Source organism: Talpa europaea (assembly GCF_964194135.1).
Source record: "Talpa europaea genome assembly, chromosome: 3".
In the NCBI taxonomy this organism is placed as follows: domain Eukaryota; kingdom Metazoa; phylum Chordata; class Mammalia; order Eulipotyphla; family Talpidae; genus Talpa; species Talpa europaea.
Window position 1 is genome coordinate 14284477 of NC_140069.1, and position 23068 is coordinate 14307544.

Below are 23068 nucleotides of genomic sequence, written 5' to 3' on the forward strand. Positions count from 1 at the left end.
TCTTTTCAACTAGGTTGTCATCTTGGCCTTTAACTAAGGTTAAGGTCAAGGGGTCTGCCCAGCCCAGTCTCAGCAAAGAATCCTGCTAAATCAGTTTAGTAAGGATCCCTCCACCCTTGATATCTGATGACTCCTGATATTTATCAACTCCTTAATCCTCTATCTTTGACATAACAACCCTTGGCTTTCCTTTGGTAAGAATTCTGTTGATTTTGCAAGAACACTCTCCACCCTTTCCCTGACGTCTCCTATTAATAATTTTCCTTACACTGACCCTTCACCCTGTTCCTTGACTATAAAGCCACACTTGTCATTGTTGTACCTCTAACCTATTGCAGTAGTCTTAAAGAAAGTCTTCTTATCATGTTGACATGTGACAAAATACTTTTTAGTTAATATCAAATGATCGTGGACAATTTACAAACTTGCCCATCCCTTCAAACATCAGTGCCCTTTTTTCTTTCTTCCTACATTCTTTTCTTCTTTCTCAACACTTCTATCTTTATTTCTTCAGTTAGGCTATTCCAGGCCTAGGCTCAACTCTGTCAAGGATCTTAATTACTGGAAAGATGGGCTAATTCCTGTCTGGATCTGGCATGTAGCCTCCTTTGCAGCAGATTCTGAGTTCTCTCTCTGTGATTGTCAGAGTGAATGTCTCAGCAACTGTCTCCCTGTCTTCTGTTGGAGGATGCGATAATCACAATTACCGTCAACAGCTGAGAGCATTAAAAAGCTAATATATGTAAAACTGCTTTGTGTAAAGCAAAACATTATACCAATATATTTTTAAAACAAAAGAAAAATAGGGATTGATGAAGTGTTGAAATTATCAACGTACTCCAACTAAATCTTTAAAAGAGGAAATTATATGCCTGGACACATCAGTAGTAGCCTGATTAGGCAGGGTCAGCTGCTGCAGCTGTGAGCAATTTACCCCCATGATTCTTTGGTTTCTCGCTCCCTCCGTTTAAGGATAAGAAAGCTGGAGAACAGCAAAAGCAGCTGAGGGGTCATCACAATTGCAGCAGTTACACAAAACCTCAAGATACCTGGTCACTGTTGAAGAAAGGAAATCATATATTTTAAGGACTCACAATTTATATAGTTGCAATAGCTGCCAGACTATGTGAGCTGATACAATAAATTGAGAATACTTTTTCTGGTCGAGGTGGGATTCCAGTTAGCCTCCAATCTTTTTTAGGGTTGAAGAGCCAGATTACCTTGATTTGAGACTTGAATCTACCATTTATGAGCTCTTGTCTTCTGCAAGTTACTTAACCTCCTCTCAGAAATTGAGAATAATTATGAACCCTAACTCGTGGAGTCACTGAAAGGAATAACTGAGTCAATGAGTAGAGTGATTAGAATAGGGGCTGGCACAGAATGGAGGCTCCATAAATTTTAACTATAGCCCAGAGTTGATCAGATCTTATGTAATAGCTGGCACATGAGGGCCATAGGAGGTAGAAGCTGTGCTAAAAGCTTTTGCCAACTGCTATCATTTCAGTCTCTAACAGTGCAGGAAAGTGACCATGCAGCCCAGATAAAGGAGGGTCTGTTCCAGATATTGGCCTAGGGTTACCAGGAACTTGACTTTTGAAAGCTTCCCTAAGTTACTGATAGGGCAGAGTTGCCCACCTGGAGTGCTGAATTCTGCCTAGACGGTTTGTATAAACTGATTTATGGGGACACATGCTTTCCTTCTGGAAAGCAGGCCATTATGCCTGGCCAAGTAGATCCCTCCCCCAAACTGCCCAATAAAATCCTTGCACTCTGAGTCTCAAGAGGGATTCCCTGCACAGAGATGTCGTACATGCTTTACAGCGGGTCTCTGCGGAGGAAAGAGCCAGGTCTGTGTGCTCTCGGGTGGGGGGGAGAACAGGATGCCTGCCCTGGATTTATCTAGACTACACCTGATGTATCTTTTTCTCTTGCAGATCCTTCTCTGTGTCCTTTCATTATAAGAACTCTTAGCCATGAGACCAATGCTATGTTGAGTCCCCCCCCCCTTTTTTTTTTGGTGGGACCCTCGCTGGTGGCTGGGGAATGAACCGGTGCTGCAGAGGCTATGGGCAGCCTCGCAGCCCAGCGCTCAACCGCTGCGCCACCAGGGGAGGCCCTATGTTGAGTCCCTTTTGCACATATGGGTGGCCATAGGATCTCAAAAGAAAAAATCTCAGAGGTATAAAATGTGGCCCTAATGTCATAAATTTAAAAACCTGAAGATTGGGAGCACTGAGATGTTGACAGTAAGTGAAAGAGCTAAATCCTGTTTGTCTCCCCTGCAAACAGCTGCACCCAGCTATAGATACATCTACCAAAGAAAACTTTTCAAGGTGCAAACACCTAGTAGCTACTGGTTAACGTTGCAAGTGTTAGGGGGAAATGATGTCCTGAGTTAATCCCATACAGGCTTTGTGGACCCCACCCCCACTCCAGACTAAAGCCATCAAGACCTTGGGAAAGACAAATCCCATCACCACCAAAGGGAAGGTGGCTGGGACCTGAGGGTGGAGTTGGGCAGCCAGGTTGGATATAAAAACCTTTCACGTGTGCCTGCAGTAGAGCATTGATAAGTCCTTTTAAGCGCGCGTGTGAGGACCCACAGTCAGGCACCCCATTTTGTATCGGGGTTGCTCTACAACACAAGCAGAGGAAAATATCTTTAAGACATTAAATTTCAGATTTCCTCACTGTAAAATTGTGATAATAATACCAATTCCATAGAATTGCCATGAGGATTAACGTGATTAGAGATAAAATCTATAATTCATGTATGTGAAGTATGTATGGATTAAATATGCAACCTATTAAAATCTATAAAACATTTAGTCCCATCCATGAAAAAGTGATATTTATGTACTTGGTCATCACACAACGTTTATATAAATATGTACATTTAAGTATACACTTGGATGTGTGCAAGTTTATTACTTATCTAATAAGCCCTGTCCTGATTACAGAGCATCATTTACTGTTCATAATGATGTTAGTGAGGATGTCTTAAGTTAGCTGGTTTCCATTTTGGGAATCACCTTTGTCCAGAAACCTGCATGAAGCCTGTGAGCTGACTTTCTTAAATGTTAAAACTAGGAAATTAATATGTGGGCAATTTGGAGCTTTGCTGGAGACACTAACTGGTATTTATCATCAGCTCTAATATGCACACGCATATGGCCACATTGGCATCACTCAAGTTCAGAACCTGTAATGTAGCAATGAGCTGCTGTGCTGGGCAACTGGGGCACCTTTGGTTTCCCCACTATTTTTTTTTAAGATTTATTTTTTTACTTATGCATGCATGCAAGAACTGGGGTGTAGCCAGAGGTGCAGGGTGTGAAAGGTTTCAGCAGAGACAGAGTGGGCAGCAGAACAGGTGGATCTACTGAAACACACTGCTGAGGGGAGCAGTGGGCGAGATAGGAGAGGTCTGCTGCGCCATGTAGGTCAGTTCCTTGGCCGGGGATTGAACTCATGCCACAGTGGCTGGAGATAGCTTCATAATGCTGAGACTTTAACCCCTGCACCACTAGGGAGGCCCAGTCTCCCCACGTCTACATAGAGAATATTCAGTCCTCCCCAAACCATGGAAAGTACACTTCAGCAGCTGAGATTTGCTACCAATAATCCCTGTTTTATCCTTTACAATGTGCTTTATGGCATTTATGTTTATAGCACTACAAAATTACACTGTAATTGAAGTATAATTACTCACTCTTTGGAAATCATTTGGAAACAATTCATGGCAGCCTCAGCCTTCTCTCTAAGCTGACATGCATAGTAGATCATAATTTGAGACTAGTTTTTTTCTAGAACTCGGTATTGCCTGACTTTCTGTCTGGAGCAGAGAAGACACAACTAATTCTAATTAACCATACACAGTATTTATTGATATGCAAAGTCCCAGCCACTCCACCCAGCTCTGACTCTAATCAGCAGCAATAGCCATTCAGACATACTACCTGGGTGACTTCAGACAAATCATTTAACCTACTGGTGCCTGTTTCTTTACCTGTAAAATGGAGATGATAAGAATACCTGCCTTACAGTGAACAATACTATATCATACACTCAGACATTTGTTAAGAAAGTTGATCTTGTATTATGTGCTCTTCCCACAATAAAATAAAATTTAACAAAAAACATCTGCCTTAAAGGTTTAATAAATTATTTGAAAATCATTAGAACAGCATCTGGGACATACTATAAAACAAATAAATGAAACATGCTGTTCATCTTCTGTTTCCTCAATTGCTCCTGAATCCATTTATTAGTCCCAACAAGACACAAAGCTGTTTAAGCCCATGGACCCCAGTGACACTCTGCTTTTTTATCCACCTTCTCAGCCTCAGAACTGGACCCAGCAGGAGACATATTAAGTCATTATAGTCACATCACATTGGAGAAAACACCCAGAAAATACTGAACGGCTTTAATGCCACTTTCACAAAAGCTTCGAGATTGGAGGTACTGACCCCAGCACACAGTAACAGTTTTAATGTAGCAAATCAACATACACATGAATAAGCCCATGTTTATACAATATATCCCTAACTGAAGTAATATTTTGCAAAATATGCTCTAATATGTGCCATTTCCCCCTACCACTTACACACATCCACCTTGGCCACGGTCACAGTGTGCCATGAGCCAGACTTCCAAAGCGGGGGCACTACTGGGAACTAGGAGCTAAGCTAAGCAGTCAGGTGAAACTATAGAACACGGAACATGTAGGCTCAGGGGCTCTTGCTTCTCTGGCTTTGACTTGTACCCATGGATTAGGAAGGAGACACTTGAAAGACACACGTTGGTGAGAGACACACTGGCAGCTGTTGTCCTGACTTCATAGTGGATTATTTGGTACATTTTGAATTCTGACTCTCTCCTTTTACCCCAACAGTCTGATGCACCTAAGATCCTTTTGTGGGTCCCTGCCAGAAGGCGTCTTTGACTTGTGGCAAGCTTTGGAGTCTCAGTGGATCTGCTTCTGGCCAACTCTGCGTGGCTGGGCATTTGCCCATAAGGAGTTAGGTAATTTGGGGGATTTTGTTGGAAAATTGTTATTAGAAATAGCCTTTTTTCTTTCTCAATGCATGCCAATTCTATTAAAGATCTTTCACAGTAGGAATCAGCTTCCTTTGTCTTTGTGCTCATGGATGGCTGGATCCCTTCGGAGCGTGTACCCTTTAATAGTTTAGGGTCCCTGGGTGCCCTCTGTCATGCAGCCAGTTTGCTATGGCAGCAAAAGCTGGCCATGCACTCACCATGCTGGATGATGCCATGCTCCATAAGCCGGTGGCACAGCTGCTCTGCCTCTTTCCTTGTGGTAGCCTCACCCTCCTGGACCAGCCAATCCAGGAACTCAGATGCCATGAATGTGCGCTCATATTTGACACCTTCCTCTTCCCTGGGCTGCAGGAGTGTGCTTTCAGGACTCATCAGCCTGGAAGAAAGGGAGAAAAAATAAACAAAAGGGAAACAGCTCAGTTGAAACCCTACATCACAGGCTTCTGTGAAGGATCACAGAGAAGTTGCTAGACAGATGTGGCAGCCATGGCTGCCACAAACATCATTTCTGAGAGGCACCTCCTTCAGAAGTGAGCATTATAGGGTCTCCCTGGTGGTGCAGAGATCTCAGCACTATCAAGCTATTTCCAGCCGCTGCTACATGAGTTTGATCCCCGGCCAGGGAGCTGACCCACATGGTGCAGCAGACCTCTCCTACATCCCCTCAGCAGGGTATTTCAGTAGATCCACCTGTTTTTCTCCCCACTCTGTCTCTGGTGAATCTTCTAACCCCCCATACCTCTGGCCTATACCCTAGTTCTTATATGCATAAATTAAAAAAAAAACTAAAAAAAAAAAGAAGTGAGCATTATACATTTTCTTCTGGTAATTAGAAAGAAACTAGAAATGCAATCCAACACTATAGTGTTCGCGGACAGCAGTCCATTTAGCCCTCTTGAATAGGAGTTGCAATTTCCTGGCCAAGCTCCACCCTATCTTTTAAAAAAGCTAGGATTTTATTCCTGAAGCCATTATTCCATTTTCCAATCATGGTGGTAAGGGCTGCAAGTCCTCATATTGAAGTGCCAATCCCAAACATGGTGGTATTTGAAAATAAATTAATCAGATTATGTGGGTGGAGCCCCCCAAATGAGATTACAGCCTTTTAAGAACAACAAAAAGAAGTGACCAGAAAACTTGCTTCCTCCTTGTTTCTCTGTGATGAAAGAGTAGGAAGAGTCTGCAAAGCAAGTGATTTTCTCTCACAGATACCAGGTCTACCCTTGCCTGGGTCCTGAACTTTCCAGTGTCTAGACAGTGCAAGAATAACTGTTTATTGTTTAAATCATCCAGCCTATGGTATTTTTAAAGCAATTCGACTAGGACAACTATTTAAGTCATTCCTTTTACAATTCCCCTACCTTCATGTGTCTTGTTTCTCACACCTACCATCCCAAGCATTCCTCAGTTAATTAATTCTTTGGGCTTCTAGCCTTACCATGCTTCTGAAATAGCTTCCACTAGGGCCATAAATGTTCTCCTACATAGCTACATATGACAGGCAATTGGCAAGTCCTCATTTTAGGCGACATTAATAGCATGAGATGTTATTGGCCACCTCTCTGAACTAGAGGAACATCATCCTGCACTGGTTTCCCTCTGTCTGTCTGTTGTTCTCTTTTTCAGTTACCTTTGTGCTGGAATTTTATCTTCCTCATTTCCCTGGACTTAAAAATACTGGAACCCCTTGAGATGCAAGGGGTTATTGTCAATTTTTTGGTACTGTTTTTGTGATTGTCAGATTAAAGACTACCTCCCCTATTCAATTATAAGCTCCAATACTACAGTTTCAAGTTGTCCATAAGGCTTTTTTTAGTGAAAAACAGATCCTCCTAAAATGTCACAATCATTGTATCATCTCTTCTTTAAAAGTATTCTGGATACTTATCTTCTACATGAAAGTTTATTTCTCTCTTTTAAAAACCTTCTATTTCTTCTCAAACAACCATATACAATCCAAATTGTACTATATCACTTCTAGAGCAGGAAGAACCTTAGGGCTCATAGCAATTCAACATATCCACCCCTATGAAAATTCTCATCCAAATAAGAATAAATAAATTACAACACTGAATACTTTGGGAAGGAGGCTAGCTAGAGGTCAAGCAAATGCTAATAAGCACTTTACACACGTTTATAAGTCATTTCATGTGGGGTAACTAAACCTGTGTCCTTGAATGTCCATTCATATGATTTCATTTCAATGCTTTCAGTCTTAGAAACCCATCCTTCTATGGAAGAACATGGGGCTAGGGACCCTGGAGACCATGTCTATTTGGACAAGTCACTTGTCCTCTTTCTAGCCCCCCTTTTCTCCATTATAATGATAGCTTCACCCAGCTGTTTGAGGATCCTATGGGAGTATGGGTGAAACAGACTTTACCATAGAAAAGACAATGCATATACAATGTGCTACACTAAACTAATCACCAGCCTGCATCAGGGCAGGAGGAATGCATATCTAATAGCTACAAACTGATGACTATGGAGAGTCCTTTGAGCTCCCCTCACTCTCCCCAGCAGAATTCTCAGAGTCCTACTATTTGGAAGCCATGGAAGGGGCACAAGATTGGGAAGTAGGCAGACACAGCTCTGTCACAGACAAATCACATCATTTTTTACTGCTACATTGTACCCAAACTCACATCAAATAAGGAAGATTAATACCTATTCTACTTTTTTTACTGGATTGTTATTATCATCAAAAATTGTTAGGGGAGGGGCCTCCCTGGTGGCACAGGAGTTAGGACGCAACCTATGAACCTTCTGCTGCCTCTGTACCACAAGTTAGATCCCCCTGGCCAGCCTGGGAGCAACCCACCTGGTGCAGCAGACCTCTCCTGACTCGCCCTCTGCTCCCCTCAGCAGTGTACTTCAGTCATTCTGCCTGTTCTGTTCCCCAATCTGTCTCTGGTGAATCCTCTCACCCCCCCACACCTCTGGCCTATACCCTAGCTCTTGTATGCATAAATAAATGAATCTTTAAACAAAAAATCATTAGGGGAAAAAAAATCCATGAACATTCTAAGTAAATAAATGTATGCTTTTATATTAAAAGTACTTATAAAAGCTATTAGCAGATGAACAGAGCCACAAACAGCCTTCTTATTGTGCACACAGTAGAACTCATTTTTAAATCTCCTTTAGACTGCTCCCTAAGGCAGTCCTCTTCTGTACAAACAACTGCTTGGCTGCTTTTTCAGGGTTAGTAACAGCTGAGTTGGAATGGACAATAAGAATTATATTTAATATAATAATGACCAGGGCCCTCCAGAATGTGGAAAAGATAACTGTCATATTTACAACAACACAGACATTCCCGACACTCTATAGATTATGCGCAGAGAAGGGAGTCCAGATTCTAAGTCCCCTTCTTGCTTAGCAGCTTGTCTCTCAGGCTGTGGTGGGGACAAGTTGTTGGAAGCTACTTGTGTCATGTCTTGTAACCAGAAATATGACCTGCCAGCCCTCCAGAGCTCCTGCTAAGTAGCTGGGAGTTTTCTGGACAAGTGGCTAGTTCACTACTTCTGCCAGTGTGAACTTTAGAAAAGAGACCAGTTGGAAACCTGCCTGGATTTGGTTCAGCCTGCTATTTAAAACATGCCCCACACCCTGAGCTCTTCCTCACTTCATTTCCCCTTGAAATAACAATGTTCCCACCTAGGTGCCCTTCTTTGAAGACAAAGCCTTTTATGGGATTTGATCTTCATATTAATATGTAGTCACACCATTTAAGGAAGAAGTTGCCTTACTACTACTTGCTCCAATTATCTCTTGCTATAGAACAAGCTACTCCAAAACCATCATTTAATTATGTATTGTGTGGGCTGCCTGGGGCTCACTTGGCCAGTTCATTTATTGCTCTTCCTTGAGGTTACTCATACAGCTGCAGGCAGAGGCTGCTAGGATTGAACGTCTCATACACACACAGAGTTGGACAACCATCATTGCAACCCAAGTTAGAATATTCTCATCATCCCAAAAGGAAACCCTACACCCATTAACAATCATTTCCCTTTTCCCCATTACTCCAACCCGAGATGACCACCTATCATTATCTACATCTATGAAATTGCCCTAGACAGAATCATATAATCAGTGATTCATGGTGACTATTTCTTTCATTTTGCTGAATCTTTCAAGGTACATACAGCAATGAAATAGTATTTCATTTCTTTTTTATTGCCAAATAATATTCCTTTGTAAGGATATAACTCCCTTTGTTTATCCATTTATTGATGAATGAACATTTGTGTTAATGTCATTTTAAGTTATTATAAATAATGTGGCTTTGGGCCTCCCTGGTGGCACAGGGGTTAAAGACAGAGCTACAAAGCTATCACCAGCCACTGCAGCATGAGTTCGGTCCCCGGTCAGGAAGATACCCACATGGCGCAGCAGACCTCTCCTAACTCACCCGCTGCTCCCCTCAGCAGTGTATTTCAGTAGATCTGCCTGTTCCGCAACCCACTCTCTCTAGTGAATCCTTTCACCTCCCCCACACCTCTGTTCTACATCCCAGTTTTTGTATGCATAAATAAATCTTTTTGAAAAGTTAAATAAATAAATAATGCAGTTTTAAACATTCATATAACAAAACGTTTTTGTGTGGACATGTTTTCATTTCTCTTGGATGTAAACCTAGGAGTAGAATTGCTAGTTATGTGGTAACACCATTTAACATTTTGAGAAACTGCCAGACTATTATTTCCCAAAGGGTTGTACTGTTTACATTCCCACCAATAAAGCATGAAAGTTCCAATCATCAGCATTTGTTATCATCTGTTCCTTTTATTAGCGTCACCCTAGAGGATGTTAAGTAGCATCTTAAAGTGGTTTTGATTTGCATTTCCCTGATGATTGATGAGACTGAGAATGTTTTCATGGGCTTGCTGTCCATTTGTATATCATAGAAATATGAGTTCAGATCTTTAATTATTGAATTGTAAGTGTTCGTCATATATTCTGGATACAAGTTCTTTATCAAACATATGAGTTACAAATACTTATTCTCATTCTATGGGTTATTTTTTTTACTTTGTTTTTAAATTAAAAAAGAAAAAAACACCCTCAAAGCCACCTAAGGAGGTGTTTTCTGTTTTTTTTTTTTCCCCCACTTTCTTGGTATTGTTTATAGCCTAGAGTTTTCAATTTTAATATAGTCTAATTGATCCATTTTTTGCTTTTATTGCTGATCCTTTTGGTGTCACGTTTTAGAAACAACTGCCTACACGAAGTCTAGGATGATTTTCTCCTATATTTTCTTCTATGAATTTTATAGCTTTAGTTATTACATTTAGTTCTATGATCCATTTTGAGTTAGCTTTTCTATAAGGCATGACTTGATGATTGAACCTTTTTTCTGCATGCAGCTATCTAGTTCTCGCTGCACCATCTGTGTTAAAAAGACTATTCTTTCTCCATTAAAATTATCTTGGCATGCTTGTCAGAAATCAACCATGTGAGGACTTCTTAATGGCTAGGCTCAGAAGTCACAAAATGTCAACTGCCCAGGATTACACTTGTTAAAACCTTCAGACCCAAGGGGGAGGGACACATGTGTCACCTCTCCATGGAAAGAACAACATGCACATGTTGTAAAATATGAAAATATTTTGGGACCTTTTGGTAGACTAGATTCCATAGCACTTTATTTACTTAGCTAAAAGGCAATGGCAATATGTATAGCTCCATCACAGTTTTGTGTTATGTTTTCTTTATTTAGGTAGTATTTTTTATTTTACTGAAAGTATAGGGTAGGTTTAAAAGCATGAGATCTAAAGACCTCATTTGACTGCAGTGTCACATCCCAGCTCTGCACGTGTTAGTTGTATGATTCTGCTCCCCAAGTGTAAATTGGGAATGATGACAGTGCTCCTTGGGGAGCTGGCATGCAGCTGAAGTGTGATAATGCGTGAAATGCTTCAATTCTGGTGCCTAGTACACCATGAACACTGAATACATGCAGCCATGAGGATGATGATGACAGAGCCATTATTAATACAATCAAGCTCTTTATGGCAAAATGAATTAAGACTGAGTATTTCTTCAGACAAGAATAACAATTCCATTTTGATTAAAAATCGGAAATGTATATGATGCTTCAAAACTTGTATTTTATAGATCAAATTCATTTTTCGCTAAATTGTCATGTGCTGGCCCACAATCATGACTAAAGCCACACACCTTATAAGGTGTCAAGTATGAGCAATACTTGCCTCCAGCAAGTACTCACTTTTGATTGTGTATGTAGCTTTTGATTGTGTACGAAAGCTGATTTCCACCTTTCCTGGATATATATCTGAGTCAGATTTCCCAGACTCATTTTAACCCAGGGGGAAGGCAACATTACAATAGAAGGAACTGCTACATTTAGGGGCCAGTACAGGAATAGAAATAAACTGATAGTGATCTCCTTGTACATTGAAAAAAATTCAAAGGCACTGAGAAGCGTCTATATAACGTGGGAACATGTGTGAATGCAAGAGAAGTGTACAAGCTAGGGAGTCAAATGGTGCTTTAGAATTTAGAGAAGGCTTTAGAAAGAAAAAAAAAAGTCAAGTGTTAATATAATGATATTTTAAGAACAAACTATAAGTCTATATATTGATAACTATTAAATATTAAGAATTCATTCCCTGAATATTAAGTGTTACTTGCCCTGAGGGTAACTTATGAACGATGTTTCTTTTCTTTTTAAAAGAATTTTCTATTATTCAAATTATTCCCAAAAGGGAATGTACTACATGGGGGAAAATATTTTAATCAAGAAGTTATGTTAAGGTTAAGCTTATGTTTAATCAGATGACTTATTCCTGACAAAATGCTAATATTAATAACCAGTATAATAAAGCAGCCCCCCGATATATGCTATATATTCAGATGTACACTTCCAACACAGTTTGAATTGACTTGTGTGATTAACATGAAAGTATTAGAGAGCATTGGCATTTTTAAGAACTCTGCTATTATCTACAGAACCGACAAATGGACACACTTTTCCTAACAGGTTTATAACCAGCAAACAGGAAGCTATTTGATTAATATTTATTAGGAAAATATTACATACTGCAAAGGATGGGAAGAAAAAACACTTAAGCTCTTTGCCAAAAAATCTTTTCTACCTTCTTTTACTCATCTCCATTTCTACACAGAACAGAACATACTCATTCTCATCTTTATTCATTCCTCATGCTATTTCCTTACATTTGCACTCCCTTCCTTTCCCTGGAGAAATCCAGAGTATTCGTAAAAAGCAGAGGTCATTCATGTACAGTCATAAAGGTTGTTCACCGCACAAGGGAACCTGACTTCCAGGACAGACACGGTTAAACTGCAGCCCTAACTCCTCATGAGCAGTTCTATGGGGAGTGAGAGACTGTGCCAGCCTGGAGGAAAGGGAAAAGGTGCCTGGTCCTCGGATGCACAAAGGGGCACACAAGGCAGTGGGGCTCTACTTTAAAGCCTTGCTTTAAATACTGTTCCCTCATGCTCAGCGAAATAAGCCAGAAAGAAAAAGAAAAATACCGGATGGTCTCACTCATAGCAGGAATTTAGAAAACCTAACTAAGGGGCCAGGAAAAAGACTAATTAATACAAAGTAAAAATCAAAATCAACAAGCAACTATAAACCAGAGATACACTACGGTGGGGGGGAGTGGGGAAGGGGAGAGGAAGGACTAGGGTCAAAATAAGGGGGGGGGTGCAATTGTATGGGGAATATAACCAAAATGAAAATGCATACATTGTGCAAAAATGAAAAATGATGTAAGAATTATATAAAATAAAATATTAATTAAAATAAATAAATACTGATCCCTCTTTGAAAGTGTCCCAACTATAGACCCATACAGATCTCTCCCTTGACTGAATTTACAAGTTGTACCTTCACTTTGTACATATTCTCTCGATTTTTAATGCATTATTTTTACCCCATCAATTAAACTGGAATCTCCAGGAGGGCAGACAGCACATCTTAAATATTTTTAATTTATTTAGAATGCTGACACCAGAGAGTGGGGGAGGGGGGGATTAGGTGCTCAACCAAAACTTGGGCTTAACTAACAAGACTAAGAAGAATACTTCAAGCAACAGGAATGCAGAATGCTGTCTTTGAAGGATAAAATCTCTTTATCTAAAAGTGAGAACTTTTCAGTCCTACTTTTATGTCCTGAAGACACTGATATTCTGCCACCTAAGTTATAATTTTCACATTCCCCATGGTTTTTAGTGTTGTACTAAACATGTTCAGAAATCAAGACCGCTTTAGAGAGAAGCCGAGAACTGATTCCAAGGCCACATCCTAAATAGCTACGCACAACTGTGGTTTCATAACTGAAAAATTACACAAGGCAGAGACAAAGCAAGCACTCTCACACTGAATTCAAGACAATTCCAATCTCTGTGAGGGTTTTCAAACAATTGTCCAGGGAGGCTGGGTTCTAAAACATATTATAAAAGTTCTTTTGAGGGGAATGATTTTAATTTATTTTGAAAGCTTCCTTAATTATTAGAAAATAGAAGAATTTTCTTCCAAAATGAACACAGAGGGGAGGGTAAAGGAAGATGTTTAGGAGGGAGAAGATGAAGTAATGACAAAAAACTGAAGACAATAACAGTAAAAATCAAGATATTTAAAAGATGTAAGAGAGATATAGAGGAAAAACTGAGCAGGAGCCTCCCTCATGGAGCAAGGAGTTAAGACACAGCATTATGAAGCTATTCCAGCCACTGCTGCACAAGTTCAATCCCCGGCTAGGGAGCTGACCCACATGGTGCAGCAGACCCCTCCTGATTCACCCGCTGCTCCCCTTAGCAGTGTATTTCAATCCATCTGCCTGTTCTGCTCCCCACTCTGTCTCTGGTGAATCCTCTTACCCCTAACTCCTCTGGCTTGTACCCCAGTTTCTTGTATGCATAAATAAATAAAAGTCTTAAGAAAAAGAAAAGAAAAACTGAGCAGAGGGATCAGAGGGAGGGAGGGAGGAGCACAGGGGACTGAGGTGATGGTGCACAGGTGCATTGGGGAAGGAAACTCTATGGGGACTACAGCTGAGGGGGTGGGGGGAAGCAAATATTGTTTAAAAATGAACAATGTTGTAATAAATAAATAAAAATAAAAAGTTCAAAAAGAAAAAGAAAAACTGAGCACCATGTCAAATAGGGGCTACTTTTTTTTTTTTTAAGATTTATTTATTTATGAGGCTCCTAGTGTCTCCAGAGACAGAGGTATGGGGGGTGAGAAGATTCACCAGAGACAGAGTGGGGAACAGAACAGGCGGATGGACTGAAATACACTGCTGGCCAGCCAGGGATGGAAATCATACTCATAGGCTGCTCCTTAACCCCTTGCACCACCAAGGAGGCCTGGGGCTACCTGTCTGCAGGTAATGGGGTATGTGACACTGGGATAACTGTGGAAGTGATATGAAAAAGCAAGTGTCTTCTACTGCACAATCCACTGTACAAACAGGCGCTTACACTGTACACTTATAAAAACTCCTCTTTTTCTATACATCTGTGGTCAATTGGCTTTTGACAAGGATGTCAGACCAGATACGAAGGTCACTTCAACAAATGGGACAACAGGAGAACCACACACAAAAAATGAAACTGGTCTCTTACTTTACATCATACACAAAATATTACTCAGAATATATTATTAAAGTCTTAAATATAAGAGCTAATACATTTTTTTAGAAGAAAACATAAGGGTGAATTTTCATGACCTTGGATTTGGCAAATATCCTTAGATAGGACACTAAAACCACAGTGACAAACTTATAAAAATTGATAAGCAGGACTATATCCAAATTTAACACTGATGCTTTAAGGACACCAGGAAGAAAGTAAAATGACAACTCACAAAAAGGGAGAAAACGTTTGAAAATTATATATCTGGTAACAGCTTTACATCCAGAACATATAAAGAACTTAAAGCTCAATAAGAAAAAGCCATATAATCCAATTTTAAAACTGACCAAAGAAAATTTACAAATAGCCAGTAAGCACAGAGAAAGAGGCTAAGTCACATTAGTCTTTAGAAACTGCCAATTAAAACCACAATGAGTTACCACTTCACATACACTAATTGGCTAGAATCAAAATGTGAGATAATAACCAGTAATGGCAAGAATGTGGAGACAGTAGGAGACTCATACACTGTCAATTGGAAGGTAAAATGCAGAAAAGTCTCTTAGTTCCCCAAACCATTTAACATTAGCTATCATATGACCTGTCCATTCTATCTCTACATATGTGCCTAGAAGAAATGAAAACACACGTTCACAGAAAAGCCTGCACACAATTGTCCACGGCTGCATTATTCACTGTAGTCAAAAAATGATGCACAGTTTCTTCTTATAGGTAATGAGGATAATAACATGTACCTTAACAGGGTTATAAAAATGAGAGCTAATTCGTATAGGGCATCTGGCATATCAACTGGCACAAGGCAGCTGTGAACAAGTGATACACGTGTAATATAATATATCCCTCCCTGCTCCCAAGAACTGACTCTTGCAGGGTATGGACAAAGAGTCCAAATTGGCCAGAAAACTGGGGAAGGGAAAGAGCATTAACATGGTAAAGTGAAACATAGAAAAGGAAAAGCAATTTACTCACAAGGGGAAATTTTATATTCCAGAGAAATTTTATATTCTGATGGAAAAAGTTAATTTTGTTTCTGAAAATGTGTTGAGTTGCATTGTGAACAATTAGTGTACTATATATATATAAAACAAAATTTCACTAAATTTAACTTGATAGTAAATTCTTTACTGAAGTAGAACTTTAACCAAGTGAAAAATGTTATCTGGACTTGCTGCCTTCCTGTTCTGAAAGACTCTCATTAGGGACTCTGAAGTTAATAAATGCATTCTGTCAATTGGGTTCTTTTTCCATCTGGTGGAATAATGCCCTTGCTTTCACGCCCCAACTCTGTGTGAAGAGACTGTAATTAAATAGGGAAGTTTGCATTCAGCAAACAAAGTAAGATCAACAGCATTGCAACTACACCTCTTGAAAAACAACTCTACCTTTAAAGACCAAGGCATCTCTACCTTTAAAGACTAGGGAGGCTCTATCTATCTATACAAAGCCTCTAGTAATGGAAGAAAACGCTGCTCCCTTAAAAACTCCCAGCTGGGCCTCCTTGGTGGTGCAAGGGGTTAAGACGCAACCTATGAAGCTATCCGTAGCCACTGCAGCATGAGTTCGATCCCCAGCCAGGAGACTGAAGTCACATTAGTCTTTAGGAAACTGCCAATTAAAATCACAATGAGTTACTACTTCACATATACTAGTTGGCTAGTGTACACACATGGCCACATACACATGGCACAGTCCTCTCCTGTCTCGCCCACTGCTCCCCTGAAATACACAGGCAGTGTATTTCAGTCAATCTGCCTGTTCTGCTCCCCACTCTCTCTGGTGAATCCTCTCACCCCCAACACCTCTGGCCTGTACCCCAGTTCTTGTATGCATAAATAAATAAATCTTCAAAAAAAAAAAAAAAACCCAAAAACCTCCCAGCTGCTGGTTTCTATCCTAGAAGATTCACTTTTACTTTGCTTCCTCCCATCTGTGTCACTTGGGTCTGAAGGATCTGGCCCCTCTTGTACTCTGTGTGTGTTCTGTTTCCCCTTTGTTACAGAATGTTAGGCTTTGCCCCACCCAGCCCCAGCCCCCTGATCCATTTACTCTAGAATCTCAGCACTAAAAACAAACGAGTGCTGTTTCCTCTAGAAAAGGCTCTGAGTTCTTAATCTCTTCCAGAGGGAAGACATTAACACTTGTGTGAGCTAGAGTTGCTGGATTCAAAGCACATGGGAGATGGAATTCAATTTGTTCAGATTCATTCAAGGAATTTTATGTTTTTAATTTTTAATGCCAGTTGTAGAGAAAGGAAGAGTCAGCTGGGAGGGACTTTTGACGAGCATTGCTCTTTAGAAACTGCAGACTGAAAGCATGTTACTTAACTCATCTCAAATTTGCTTTCCTCACCTGTAAACTGATTGTGAAAATTTCTCCTTCTTAGAGGTGTTGGAAGAACTAAATGAAGTAATGCATGAAAAATACTTAGAATGATGTCTGCAGCCCAGAAGTGTTAATATCACAGCTGTGATTGCTGTTCTTATCCGTTGAATGATGATCTGAACCACAATGAATAAATATGAACAGTGATCTTAGAATAGCAAAACCTACTACTTTCCATTTCATATGTTAAGATAGAGAGAAAGAGTGTGCCCACGCACTTCTTTCCTAAATAATAATGTCATTCATTCATCTATTCATCTTTTCAACAAACATTTAACTGGCACATGCTACATCCTGGATAATGAGGTTCTAAAGTTGAGTGTGGCCTGAAAGTCCATGACCACAAGAGCTGATTGTCAAGCACTGTCACCTTGGGGAAATGACTTTTGTACCAAGAACACAGGGTGATTGATAGACGAGCAGAGAGGAAGGAGCCAAAATAATTCATTATAATCCAACCATCCTCCCTACTCAAACAAGAGTATTCATGGAGACTTCCTTGTGCCATTTCCAACCAATCCATGAAACACACATAGGAAAAAAAAAAAAAAAAAAAAAAGGAACCAAGGAGCAGGTGGATTTTCCACTGGTAGAGTGTGGGTGATGGTGCCTACCTGCTCCCTCAAGGAAATAGTTGACAACACATTTCAGTTCCCAGGCTCTACCAATCAGGTTTCTAGCAGGAAACTACAGAAAGGACAGGCAAATGGGCTCATAAAATTTATAATTAAAAAAGAATTACAAAGGCTATGGAAAGGATTAAAGGAAACTAAAAGGGATGGAGAAACTCCTAGTTTGGCCGACTGCAGTGACCCTTAACCTCTCAGGCCTGAGGATTATGGTGAGAGCAGTTTCCAGAGCCAAAGGGAGTAGGTGCAAGAAGGTTGTTTGACAAGAACTGTGGCAGTCAAGAGAGGGGAGGGAGCAGAGGAATAAACACTCCCCTCTCACCCTCCTCCCTTCAACTACTTCCTCCACTGACAGTCAAAGGCAAAGTGCCTGCTGATGGATCCATATCAGTGAGCCCCTGGAGCACCAGGCAGGTTGAGAATGGATCTGGAGGATAAATGGGGATGTCCTGATACAAGCTGGGCATCACCCATGTAGAATATCATTCTAGTATATAAAGGCATGGGTTTTTCCACAACTTGAGTAATACCAGGATACTTTGGACTGTATGTATTTTCCTTTTTTTTTTTTTTTTAAAGATTTATTTATTTATACAAGCACTGGGCACAGTCAGAAGCACGGGAGGGTGAGAGAATTCACCAGAGCCAGAGCTCACTCTGCTGAGGGGAGCAGTGGGCGGCAGGAGAGGTCTGCGTGCCATGTGGAACCCCCTCCTCAGGTGGCCGGGGAGCAAACTGGCTCTGCAGAGGCTGTGGGCAGCTTCACAACCCGGCTCTCAACCTCTGCGCCACCGGGGAGTCCCTATAGGTGAACTGCAACATGTCCAACATTAGCTGGGAGGCTACTGAACTTTATTTCATTTTGTCCTCAAAACAACATGCCTCCCCTGGTGGCGCAGGCGGTTGAGCACCGCGCTGTGAAGCTGTCTGCAGCCTGCAGCGCAGGTTCAATCCTGGCCAGCCAGCGAAGGTCCCACATGGCGCAGCAGACCTCTCCTGTCACGCCCCCTGCTCCCCTCAGAAGTGTATTTCGTCAGTCTGCCTGTTCTTTTCCCCACTCTGTCTCTGGTAAATCCTCTCACCCTCCCACACATCTGGCCTGTACCGGTTCTTGTATAAAATAAATAAATAAATCTTTTTAAAAAATAAAATAAAATAAAATAAAATAAATAAAAACAAAAATGTATGTGAATTATGCATTTTCTTCATATTTTACAGGTGAAAAAAGGCTCAGAAAGATTAAAAGTCTCAGCAAGTGGAAGAACTCTGATGCATTCCTCTCTCACTCCAGAAATTTTAAATGGTTTTTCCATTTGACCAAGTTGAAAAGTAACTAGAGAATGATCAGTGTTACAGATGCTGAGTTCATAACCCTGCAATTACACAGAATCAGGGAAACTTGGCAGAAGTAACCAATAGAGTTGATCTCAACTGTCAATAAATCTGCTTCATGGTTAAAGCAGCAATGTGCTTATCTTTCAATCAAGTCATTTCTAAATAATCAAGCCAAGCTAGAAATCTGTAGATGATGATCTAGGACTGAGGACTTTTGACAAGCACAGCTGGCCTGCAGTCTGTTCTGCATGTCAACATGGTTTTACTATTATTGCCATATATTATATAGAAGACAGCATGATAGAAATGGTATGAATAATGTCATTTCCAAAACCAGACCCAAGGACTTGTGATATGATGTAAGGAAAATTTTCCTTAGCCCCTTAGAAAAATCTCTTAACCTGCCTATCATTTACCATTTTCTAGTGATGCCCAAAGGTCAGCCTCCTAGAGGCCAGGGCAGGTGGTGGAGCTTACAGCCTTGGATAGAAACTGTAGAGGTTTGGGGAAGTAGAAGTTGCAGACAGAAAAGTAGTTGAGATCATGGGCTCTGGAGCCAGAAACCAGGGTTTGAAATGCTCCCCAGGCTTTCTGGCTGTGTTAGTGTAAGCAAGTCTCAATTTCCTAATTTGCCAAACCAAGAGCATTTAACTCATTGCCTTTGTTTGCTGCTTTCACCATTACCAGGCTCACTTTCTAATTCCTGTGATCCAAAGCATCTGGCCTGGTATAGCTATCACCCTGCTTTTGTCTTGCTCACACTTGCCAGTGTTCTGGTAAGACTGACCCCACTCCTATTTTTCTCTTATGACTTTTAGATTTTTCTTATTCATTCATTCATTCATTTTATTGTGATAAATATACATACAGGGCCTCCCTGGTGGCACAAGGGGTTGAGACGCAGCCTATGAAGCTGACAGCAGCCACTGCATCACGAGTTTGATTCTTTTTTTTTTTTTTTAATAGAGGCATGTTTTTATTTATTTATTTATTTATTTTTGTTTATACATGCACTGGGTACAGTCAGAAGCGCGGGAGGGTGAGAGAATTCACCAGAGCCAGAGCGGGGAGCAGAGCAGGCAGAAGGACCGAAGGACACTGCTGAGGGGGCAGCGGGCGGCAGGAGAGGTCTGCGCGCCATGTGGGACCCTCCTCTGGTGGCCGGGGAGCAGCCGGGGATCGAACCAGCACCGCAGAGGCTGCGGGCAGCTTCACAACCCAGCGCTCAACCGCTGCGCCACCGGGGAGGCCCCACGAGTTTGATTCTTGGCCAGGGAGCTACCACATGGCGCAGCAGACCTGTCCTGGCTCGCCCGCTGCTCCCCTCAGCAGTGTGTTTTGGTCAGTCTGCCTGTTCTGTTCCCGCTTCTGTCTCTGGTGAGTCCTCTCGCCCCTTCCCCCACCCCCGTGCCTCTGGCCTGTGCCCAAGCTCTTGTATGCATAAAAATAAAATGAATCTTTGGGAAAAAAATAAAATATACATACAACATTGTAGCATTTAAACCAAGTTTTAGAATGCAGTTCAGTAGCATAATGCACATTCGTATTGTGTTATCACCACCATTCACCTCCAGAACTTGTCCATTTTCCCAAAGTGAAAGTCTGTACCCACTATACCCCCATTTCTCACTCTGCCCTCATTTGGTTCAGGTAGCTGAGTCAGTTAACTGAGGCCCCGGCAACCTGTTTTTTTACTTCTATGAATTTGAATACTCTAGGTATATCATGGACATGAAATCATACGAGATTTGTCCAGTTGTGACAGGCTTACACAGTATGTTTTCATCCATGTCGTAGCATGTTAGACCTTCCTTCCTTTTTAGGGCTGCATAATATTCCATCGCATATGTACACCACATTTTGTTTATTATGCATCCATCAAACGATCTAGGTTACTTTAATCTTTCAGTTATATGAGTAATGCTATTTTGAACATGGGTGAATGAATATCTATTCAGAACCCTGCTTGTGATTCTTTTTTTTTTTTTAAACATTTATTTATTTATTTATACAAGCACTGGGTAAAGTCAGAAGCACGGGAGGGTAAGAGAATTCACCAGAGCCAGAGCAGAGAACAGAACAGGCAGACTGACGAAGTACACTGCTGAGGGGAGCAGCGGGTGTGGTAGGAGAGGTTTGCGCGTTTTGTGGAACCCTTGCAGGCGGCCGGGGATCGAACCGGCACTGCAGAGGCTGCGGGCAGCTTCGCAGCCCAGTGCTCAACCGCTGCACCACCAGGGTAGGCCCCCCGACTTGTGATTCTTTTGAGCACATCTCCAGAAGTGGAATTGCTAGATCCTAAGATAATTATATGTGTAATTTTTGAGGAACCATCCTACCCCTTTTTACAGCAGGTGCATCATTCCCTTGGCAATGTATAAAGGCTCTGATTTCTCTACATCCTCACCAGTGCTTTTTCTTTTCTTTTTTTTTTTTGGTTTGTTTAACTGCCATCTTGATCAATGTGAAGTGGTTGCCTCTCCTTTTTTGTGTGTGTACAATAGCGCTGTGTCCCCAGATGCATTCACCACCCAATTTCCCAGTCCTTAGGCGTAGACACTGACTAGTTCTATTGCCAGGAAAGAAGGTTGAGTTCAGCTAACTGAACCAAATAGCCATAAGGCTATTTTCTGCGCTGGCCCTTCTTTTACTGGCTGACATTACTATAATAAAAATAGAAAACAAGCAAGCAAACAAACAAAAAAAAGCAAAAAAAAAAAAAAAGTGAGATAAACCAGGGCCAGTGGTTTGCAACATGCAGGTAACTCTCTTGTGCACTTTAAACCACACTTATAATTCAGAAGGCAGTGTTCAGAAAGAGAAGTTATTTGGAAATAATGGCAGCATGATTTTTTGTTAGTATTTAAAATAAGACAGTGAGTTTGTTTTATATGAGTCTCTCCAGTCCAGGACCCCAGTGGGAAAATTATTAAACATCTGAATAGCCCATCAGGCAAATAATACAACTGTGCATAGCCTGCTATAAAAAAAGAAAAAGAAAAAGAAAACATAAATGGTAAGGACGGAGAGAGGGAGGTTGGGAGGGAGGGAGGGCAGGGAAGAAGAGAGAAAGGCAGGCAGGCAGGCAAGCAGGAGGGCAGGTAACCAGAAGTTCCTCATCCTTGTTCCATTCCTGTTCATCTTTTTTTGCAGACTAAATCACAGAAAACCAGGCTGATAAGCTGAGACCAAGATGCATGCAGAAGATAAAGGTTAAGCCACAATATCATTATCATAGTAAAGAGCATGCCCACCAGAGACAGGACAGCTCCAGTCAAGACCAAACTGGAAGAAAAAGGGGCATGAATGCAGTTCCTGGAACACCACCAGTTCCTATTTCTCTGAAATCCTGCTGACACGATCCTCTAGACTCTCCCCTCCTCAGTACTCCCCCACACAAGTACCTGCTTCTCCCCACTTCAGGGAGAAGGGTCTAGAGCACTGGTTCTCTCCTCCATTCTTTGACCCAAGAATGTGGGTTGACCCTTTGCTTCCAGTGTCTTTCCTGAGCTTGTTCAGGTATCAGATGGGAAAAGAACTCAGTTGTTTGGTCTCAAAAAGAAGGAAGGAAAGAAAGAAAGAAGAGATAATCAGGAGCATCCACCAGGGATATAGTTCTAGGTCAAAAAATCCCTGATTCTACTTAGAGCTGTACATCCAGTGAAACCAACTGCATTTTGTTCTAAAGTTGTCACTAAATGCCCTGTGAAAAGGAATGATGGTCTTTTAAAAATAGCACAGTTTAAAAATACCTCAAACAACCAATCTCTTTTCTCAAAATCTTACAGAAAACTCCATTTTTGTAAGTTCACACTTGCAAAGCAATATTTACTTCTAGAATTTAAACAGTAAATAAAAACCTGAAAGGTAGTTTTGATTAACACAAAAATCTAGAAACCAGGAGTGGTAAAGATAATTATGGCTTCCCCAATGATCGGCTACCAACTTCAACAAATTTGTGTATTTTTATGTAGTTGTTGGGAAACAATTTTCCAAGGAAC

At 41.0% G+C, this 23068-nt stretch overlaps 1 protein-coding gene across 2 annotated transcripts in view; it reads right to left on the reverse strand.

Moving 5' to 3' along the window:
* The window catches only part of DEPTOR (DEP domain containing MTOR interacting protein), a gene marked incomplete at its 5' end in the record, with an annotated part of 117958 nt that overhangs the window by 45325 nt on the left and 49565 nt on the right, over nt 1–23068 (reverse strand). For both annotated transcript variants that reach the window (XM_084230891.1, XM_084230890.1), the window contains one exon: nt 5265–5443. In XM_084230891.1, coding sequence (XP_084087017.1) covers nt 5265–5443 — 179 coding nt within the window. The remainder of the gene's footprint in view (nt 1–5264; nt 5444–23068) is intronic.